The 8,963-nt window shown below is 41.1% G+C and overlaps 1 protein-coding gene across 1 annotated transcript in view; it reads right to left on the bottom strand.

Annotated features, from left to right (window-relative positions):
- Positions 1-990: 990 nt before the first annotated feature.
- Positions 991-8,963, bottom strand: part of LOC113094354 (protein NLRC3-like) — a 33,384-nt gene continuing 25,411 nt past the window's right edge. The window contains exons 3-4 of the mRNA XM_026260060.1: positions 4,658-4,810; positions 991-2,922 (exon numbers count right to left, since the gene is read on the bottom strand). Coding sequence (XP_026115845.1) covers positions 1,118-2,922; positions 4,658-4,810 — 1,958 coding nt within the window. The 3' untranslated portion in view covers positions 991-1,117. The remainder of the gene's footprint in view (positions 2,923-4,657; positions 4,811-8,963) is intronic.

Raw genomic sequence — 8,963 nt, 5'->3', positions numbered from 1 at the left:
ATTTCATTCTATTTATTTGTTAGTATGTTTAATTTTTTGTAAATCTCTTTAAATTTATTTGTGGGTTTATTGGGAATTATACAACAATTCTACCTCCATAGCTCCACCTGTATAGATCTACTATGCATTATTTTCATATGCTATTTATGCTGCAGCAGTATTAAATACTCAAAGCACCATATTAGCATATGTATTGCAGTAACAAGTTGCTTGCAGCAATAATGTACAAATACAGCAATAAAAGCAGCAGTGTAGCAGATCTATTGTGCCAAGACCAAATACATTAACATTGTCATATCCATTACCATGCTAAAATCTCCTGAGAGTTGTCATTATAGAATTGCATTCATTAATTTTTCTGAACGGTCTTGGCCAACAAGTCACTGTGTAAAGTTAAAGTACAATTATTAAGGCGAGACACTGCAGGTGTATATGGTAACTATATTAACTAATAGTTATCACCTTACTTAGCCAGTTGACTGATTACTTAGACAATTGCAAACATTTTTTGTATTACAAGTTTCCTAAAATGTTATGTTTAAATATGCAAATTAGGCATTTTTTTTATTAAATGTACGCTCATTTACATACATTTATCATACAAAAATCTGAACTGGGTAAGTCAGTTTCAAAAATCTTGTTTAGTGTTTTTTTTGTTTGTTTTTTACGTAGAGTGAAATTTTTTTTACAGAAGGAATGTTTGGTATCTGTTTTTTGTCACTCCATAATTCTGATTTTTTTGAACAGCTAGAAAACTATATTTTCACAATTTTGGGGGATTAAAATGTATATAATCAATCAAATTATATATGAAGAAATTCCTCTGTAAAAACCTTCAGAATAAAGACAGGAGTAAAATGTAAAACTTGGTTTGTGTAAGTGCTACTGAACTGAAGATTTATGTCTAGGAGTAGGAGAATTTGTTTTTATCCATTGACACAAATAGATAAGTGCTATTAAAGAAACACTTAGCAGTGTCTTTTGGATGTTTTCTTCCCACTAATCTTTATGTAAACTTTAAGAAATAAATAAATCTCAACATTGACAGGTGTTTTTACCTGCAGTGTCTCCCCTTTAATCAACCAACAGTGTATATAAATGAATATAAAGAAAACACTTACAGTGCTCTTCTGGTGTTTTTGATGACTGGCAGCAGTCTCATCAGTGCTTCATCAGATCTTCTGTATTTCTTCAGTTCAAACTTCTCTTGAATCTCTTCTGACATGAGGAGCACAAACACCAGACCCGACCACTGAGCAGAAGAGAGATTCTGCTCTGAAAGTTTTCCAGAGCCCAGATTCTTCTCGATTTCCTCCACAAAGTCATCTTTCAGTTCATTCAGACAGTAAAATAGATTGATGGTCCTCTCTGTTGATTGCTCCATCTCTATTTTCTTTTTGATATAGTCAGTAGTGTCTTTGGTGTCCTCTGTTTTGAGCTTCAGTCCTGGCAGTAGTTCCTTCAGGTCTCTCTGGTTGGACTCCAATGAAAGACCCAGGAGGAATCGGAGGAAGAGGTCCAGGTGTCCATTCTTACTTTGTAAAGCCTCATTGACTGCAGCTTTATGAAGTTCAAACAGTGGCTTTCTGGACAGGTTACATGTCAGTTTTTTCCAGGATTTAAGAAATGGGTTTGCTTTCTTGTTTTTGTTAGAGAAAAACACATAGAGAGAAGCAAGTAATTCCTGGATGCTGAGATGTATGAAGCTGTAAACGTTTCTCTCTGATATAGATTTTTCCTCCTGAAACATCCGGGTGCATAACCCAGAGTACACAGAACCCTCATTGACATTTAGTCCACACTCCTCAAGATCGTCTTTGTAGAAAATCAGATTACCTTTCTGTAGTTGTTTAAAGGCCAGTTTCCCAAGCTTCAGAATAATATCATCAAAAGGCATGACTTCAGCCTTAGTTTTAGGATCCTTGCAATATTTTATTTTCATCTGCTGCTTCTGAGAAAGTAAAAAGTTTATGTACATCCCTGTGAGGGTTGTAGGTGTTTTGTCATTGCTCTCTTGAACCAGCAGAGGCTGAAGAACAGTGAGAGAGATCCAGCAGAAGACCGGGATGTGACACATGATGTACAGACTTCTGAATTTTTTGATGTGACGGATGATGTTTTCAGCAATCTCAGGACTGCTGTTTCTGATGAAGTACTCCTCTTTCTGCTCATCATTGAATCCTCGTACCTCTGTCACCTGGTCAATGTATTCTCGGGGTATCAGACTGGCTGCTGCTGGTCTGGATGTGATCCAGATGAGAGCAGAGGGAAGCAGATGTTTCTTGATTAGGGCTGTAACTATCTTACTCACTGTTGTTTTCTTATTAACATCTGTAAAACTGTCACCCTCTTCAAAGCTCAGAGGGAAGCGACATTCATCCAGCCCATCAAAGATGAACATGACCTTATTGCCATCTTCAGGAAGAGATGTCAGCTCTGTAAGGCCACTTAAGCAGTATGTGTTAAGCAGTCCCATTAAACTGTACTCCTCTTTAATCAAATTCAGTTCACGGAATGGGAGTGGAAAAATGAAGACTGTTTCTTGATTTTCTTTTCCTTTAGCCCAGTCAAGGATGAATTTATTGACAGAGACAGTTTTTCCCACTCCTGCAATCCCCACTGTGAGCACTTTTCTGTTTTGTCGACCCATATGATCTTTGAACATGTCATTACACTGGATCGGCGTATCTTTGGCAGTCAGTCTGTTGTGATTTGATTCGATCTGTCTCACCTCGTGTTCATTCGTTCTTCCTCCAGTCTGATTCTCCACCACATATAAATCAGTGTAAATATCGTCCAGGTATTTATTATGACCCGTCTGTGAATTACCAACCAATATCCGCTCACATTGCTGTTTTAACTTGTCCTTCAAGATCTTTGTGTAATCATTATGAGTAGCTTTATTGTCCTCTGCAGCAGAGCCTTTGAGAAAATGGAAAAAAGTCAGCCAAGAGTAAGTAATTTTTTAATAAAATAATGATTCTGAAATCTTTAAGTAGATTCTGATATGGTCTGTGATTCCCATCACAAACCTTGAAAACTGTGCAAGTCTATATTTGAATGAATGCTCCTGAAGTCCCAATGAGTAAGTCTTAGGTCTAGTTCACACTACAGGACTTTAAGCCTGTTGCAAGGTAACAAGGTGATCTCGCTTGTGTTTTTGTGACAAAACATGGTTTGGGGACAGGACAGAGTCATTGGGTGACAGAGTTGTCAGCTCGTATAGTGCGTTGATCATTAACGTAGTGTTGCGTAGTGTGAACACCATAATGACTTCAAGACAGACAATCAAGTGATGTAGTCTGAACCGCATAGGGATCTTTAGTGGTTTAAAGTCGTGTATTGTGAACTAGGCTTTAAGAGGGTGTTCAGTGGGTGTTTGAATAGGTTTGGCACTTAAACTCCACAGGTCAGTGAACCTCCAGAACAGGTTTAGATAACCCGGTTCTAGACCAGGTATAGGCAAGTTCAGTCCGAGAGAGCCTCTGTCCTGCAGAGTTTAGCTCCAACCCTAATCAAACACACCTGAACAAGCTAATCAACGTCTTCAGGATTATAAAGGCTATGGGCAGGTGAGTTTCTTTTTCAGAATTTTTTTTCCCCCAGCAACTATATAAGAATAATCTTACCTATTTCTGCTCAAGACTTTAGCTGCTTCTAAACATCAAAGTTCTGGTGAAACTGTTCATTCAATGTTACAAGAAACACTATCCAGTTTAACACTGATAATGTCTATGCTCACAAAATCAACAATAAAGCTGCAGTGAAAGACTGCGCACCAAAATGCTAATGATTTGGTAGAGCTTTTGCTTGTTTGTTTTGCTTGTTAAAGAGTTATTAATTTAATGTGACATGACATGACGTGACATTCAGCCATTCAGCCAAGTATGGTGACCCATACTCAGAATTCCTGCTCTGCATTTAACCCATCCGAAGTGCACACACAGAGCAGTGAACACACACACACACACACACACACTGAAAACACAAACCCGGAGCAGTGGGCAGCCATTTATGCTGTGGCGCCCGGGGAGCAGTTGGGGGTTCGATGCCTTGCTCAAGTGCACCTAAGTCATGGTATTGAAGGTGGAGAGAGCCCTGTACATGCACTCCCCCCACCCACAATTCCTGCTGGCCCGAGACTCGAACTCACAACCCTTCAATTGGAAATCCGACTCTCTAACCATTAGGCCACGACTTCCCTAATGTATGGAAATGAAATGGTTTTTATTTTTATTTTATTTTACGGTTTAATTTAATACAGTGAATGTGTGCTGGCCATATGCTAACATTAATTTTTGAGATTACTGTTAAATGAAAAAATAGACAATAGGCCCTATAACAGGTGTTTGTGTATTATTGTTGAAGGATCCTCCTGCTATTGCTAAAATGACAATCAAATCAGAATAGCTGCACTTTTGCCTCCACATTCATAGACATTGATAATTCATCACATTTATTGATGTTAAATCAGATGTGTAAATCTTCATACATGAAAGGTTTACCTTGTTTTTCTCTGTTATTCTCTGCTGTATCTGAGCATTTGTGTTTACCTGAGATGCATTTAGAATTAGATAAATAAACAGAAGATACAGATAAATAATTGAGATAGTATTCTATAGCATTTAAATGGTTTTATTAGTGGAGTCTTCACTACCGTTTCCTGGATCAGGTGAGCTGTAGATGAAGTTTTCTGTTCCAGTGAAGGTGAGTACAGGAGCATTTACACTTGCACCTGTTTCAGCTTTCATTTTAACAACATTGGCTCCAGGCTGAGCACTGCTGCTTATCTGGACTGGAGATTTATCAGCTGAAAGAGAGATAAAGATTTAAGATTCTTACAAATTAAGATTTACATACTTTACAACTTTTATATAACATAGATACTTTTTGTATTTGTGATTGTAATGAAGCCTTCATGACACTAAATTATTTCATCTACTGGTCAAGCATAATTTGTATCACAGTATAACAATAAATTATATCACAGTACAAAAAGTTTTAATCAAGCTTTTTAGTCCTTTGTAAACTGGGGGTAATAGTTCTATTAAATTTATTTGAGAGGGAGAAAAAGAGAGATAGAGAATGTTTTTGTTCACAACAACTTTATTAAGTCATACAAACAAATTCACAATATAATTTAAAAAACTCATCACATTACACATTTCCAAGGTGTTTCCACATTTAAATTTTTTCATACCTTAAACTTATTCCAATACCAAATAAAAAAAAACATTTAATCCACTACTGTACAAATAACTTAATTATACCCCCACCTATGCAAAAAACTTTCATAGTCATTTGGCAGGGGGGCGTGGTTTAGCGAAGTCTGCAGCGGTAGAGAGAATCAGGAGACGAACGGTGAGTGAGTGGTTTGGACGGAAATGATCAACACCTGTCTCTTGTTTCAGTAATAGGCGTGGAGAGAGTTTTTTTTTTTTTAATGAAAAGACAAGAAAAGGAAAAGTGCTAGTATTAGTTGGTTAAGTGCAGGCGAAAAAGATGAGTCTTTAGATGTTTCTTGAAAATGAGTTAATACTCAGCTGTACGAATTGAGATTGGGAGGTCATTCCACCAGCTGGGCACAGTCCAGGAAAAGGTCCGAGAGAGTGATTTTGAACTTCTTTGGGATGGCACCACAAGGCGTCGTTCACTTGCAGAGCGCAAACTTCTGGAAGGCACATAAGATTTAACCAGTGAGTTTAGGTAAGTTGTTGCCGTGCCAGTGGTCGTCTTGTAGGCAAGCATCAGTACCTTGAATTTGATGCGAGCGGCTACCGGTAGCCAGTGTAACCTGATGAGGAGAGGAGTAATGTGATCTTTTTTTGGCTCATTGAAGACAACCCTAGCTGCTGCATTCTGGATCATTTGCAGAGGCTTGACAGTACATGCAGGAAGGCCTGCCAGTAGAGCATTACAATAGTCCAGTCTGGAGAGAACAAGAGCTTGGACAAGAAATTGGGTTGCTTGCTCTGACAGGAAGGGTCTAATCTTCCTATGTTGTATAAGGCAAACCTGCAGGACCGGGTCGTTGTAGCAATGTGGTCTGTGAAGCTTAACTGATGATCCATTACAACTCCTAGGTTTCTGGCTGTCCTCGAAGGAGTTGTGGTTGAAGAGCCCAGCTGTATGGAGAAGTTTTGATGAAGCAATGAGTTAGCTGGAATCACCAGGAGTTCTGTCTTCGTAAGGTTAAGCTGAAGGTGATGGTCATTCATCCAGCTAGAAATGTCACTCAGACAGGCTGAAATGCGAGCAGCTACCGTTGGGTCATCTGGCTGGAATGAGAAGTAGAGTTTGGGTGTCATCAGCGTAGCAGTGATAAGTAAAGCCATGCTTCTGAATGACAGATCCTAAAGATGTCATGTAGATGGAGAAGAGAAGTGGTCCCAGTACTGAGCCTTGAGGAACCCCAGTAGCAAGGTGGTGTGACTTTGAAACATCACCCCTCCAAGACACACTGAAGGATCTGTCAGAGAGGTAGGACTTAACCCACAGGAGTGTGGTTCCAGAGATGCCCATCTTTCTGAGGGTGGACAGGAGAATCTGGTGATTAACAATGTCAAAAGCAGCAGACAGGTCCAGTAAGATGAGTGCCGAGGATTTTGAAGCTGCTCTTGCTAGTCGCAGGGCTTCAGTTACCGAGAGCAGAGCAGTCTCAGTTGAGTGGCCACTTTTGAAGCCAGATTGGTAGCTCTCCAGGAGGTTGTTCTGTACAAGAAACATAGAAAGCTGGTTGTACACAACTCGCTCAAGTGTCTTTGCAATGAAAGGAAGGAGGGATACCGGTCTGTAGTTTTCAAGAAGTGCTGGATCTAGAGATGGTTTCTTGAGCAGTGGGCTTATCGGAGCCTGCTTGAATGCTGAGGGAAATGTTCCAGAGTGAAGAGAGGAGTTGATAATGTGAGTAACCAAAGGTATAACTGAAGAAGAGATCGCTTGAAGGAGGTGAGTGGGTATTGGATCAAGTGGACAAGTAGTAGGATGATTGGATAGAAGTTTGGAGACGTCCATCTCTGAGAGTGGGGAGAAGGAGGAGAAAGAGGGTGCATCGGTCATTGTGAAGTTGTCCTCAGTCTGCGGTGTGGAGAATTGGTCACTGATGGATCTTGTCTTATTTGTGAAGAAAACTGCAAAGTCGTCTGCTGTAAGAGTCGATGGAGGAGGTGGAGGCGGCGGATTAAGAAGAGAAGAGAAAGTCTTGAAGAGTGTCCGAGCGTCACAGCAGCTGTTAATTTTGTTGTGGTAGTAGGATGTTTTAGCAGTGAAAACATTTGCAGAGAAGGAAGAGAGGAGAGATTGAAACACACTGAGGTCAGTAGAGTTTTTTGATTTCTGCCATTTCCTCTCTGAAGCCCTGAGTTTAGAGCGATGTCCACGGAGAACCTCGGACAGCCAGGGGGCAGATGGGGCAGTGCGTGCTGGTCTAGACAACAGTGGGCAAAAGTTGTCCAAGCAAGATGTTAAAGTGGAGCAAAGAGTGTCCGTAGCGCTGTTCGTGTCCAGAGCAGAAAACTGAGAGAGTGCAGGAAGTGAGGATGAAACCACAGCAGATAGGCGGGATGGAGAGAGTGAGCGTAGGTTCCATCGAAAGGTGACCTGTGTTGGAGTGTGAGGTACTTCAGGAGTAAGTGCTAGGTTAACAGTAATGAGGAAGTGGTCAGAGGTGTGCAGTGGAGCAACTGAAGAGGTGTCAACAGAGCAACAGCGTGTGTAGATGAGGTCCAGTTGGTTGCCTAATTTGTGAGTCGCTGTAGTAGACACTAGCTTGAGATCAAATGAGGTGAGCAGAGTTTTGAAGTCAGCAGCCTGGGGTTTATCTAGGTGGATGTTGAAGTCACCAAGCAGTACCAGAGGAGTACCATCTTCAGGAAAGTTTGATAGCAGCTCATCCAACTCCTCCAAGAAGTTTCCCAGTTAACCTGGGGGACGATAAATGACCACAAAGTGTATTTTAACAGGGTCGGTTACAGTAATGGCATGTGATTCAAATGAACCAGTACCTGTAGGTGATGGCTGAAGATCAAATTTCCATTCTTTGGATATAAGGAGACCCATACCTCCACCCCTCCCAGTGGTACGAGGAGTGTGGGAACAAGTGAAATTAGTGTAGAGGGCTGCAGGGGTGGCAGTATCTTCAGGTTTGATCCAAGTCTCTGTCAGTGCCATGAGTTTGAGACCGGAATGAGTAGCAATAGAAGAAATGAAGTCTGCTTTGTTAACTGCAGACTGGCAGTTCCAGAGACCAACTGGAATAGAGAGTGTGGTAGTAGAGGTCAAAGGGACATGTCGTAAGTTTGTCAGACAGGCCTTCCTGCGACGTACATAGCGTGCTCTCCGAGTGCTAGTAGTGATAGTAGAGATCTGAGAGCACATAGTGACTACAAGTGTAAGATATATTTGAGAACAAGCTATACAAAAAGTAAAGAAAGAGAAAAGTAATACTCAAGTGCCCTGTCGGTGTCCTTGCTCGGTGGAGTTGCGCAGGTAGAGTCGATTGTCTTTACACTCGTCGGGTCTTCACACGAGGGCTGCCGCGGTGAAATCTGCCGCTTTTATATTTGCCTGATTACCTGTGATTGAAGTCAGCTGGCCACGCCTCACTATTTAGCAGATCGAAACTGGGCAGTCCCGAGATAGGCCAACGCAAAACCAAGCGCCACTTTCAGCACGTATTTACCAGGGTAATACACACACAATTTAACCAAAAACCTTTTTTAGCAATGGACGATCACACAGTAGTCTAATGAGAAATACGACACTTAAACACTCACATAGCTGGCTGTCCTTCTCTGTCGCTCGACTGTTTCTTCTGACAAGTGTTTCTTCACTTGCCCCTCTTCATAAGATGGGGACCACAAGATGACCCTGAAGCATTCCTGGAGATGTTTGAAAATCAGCTGAAGAGTGCGGCTGGCCCCGCCGGACCAACTGGTGATTCCCACCTGCTCGTCGGGCAGAAT

Source organism: Carassius auratus, unplaced genomic scaffold (genome assembly GCF_003368295.1).
Source record: "Carassius auratus strain Wakin unplaced genomic scaffold, ASM336829v1 scaf_tig00215373, whole genome shotgun sequence".
Lineage (NCBI taxonomy): Eukaryota > Metazoa > Chordata > Actinopteri > Cypriniformes > Cyprinidae > Carassius > Carassius auratus.
This window is presented reverse-complemented; position numbering and strand designations above follow the sequence as displayed.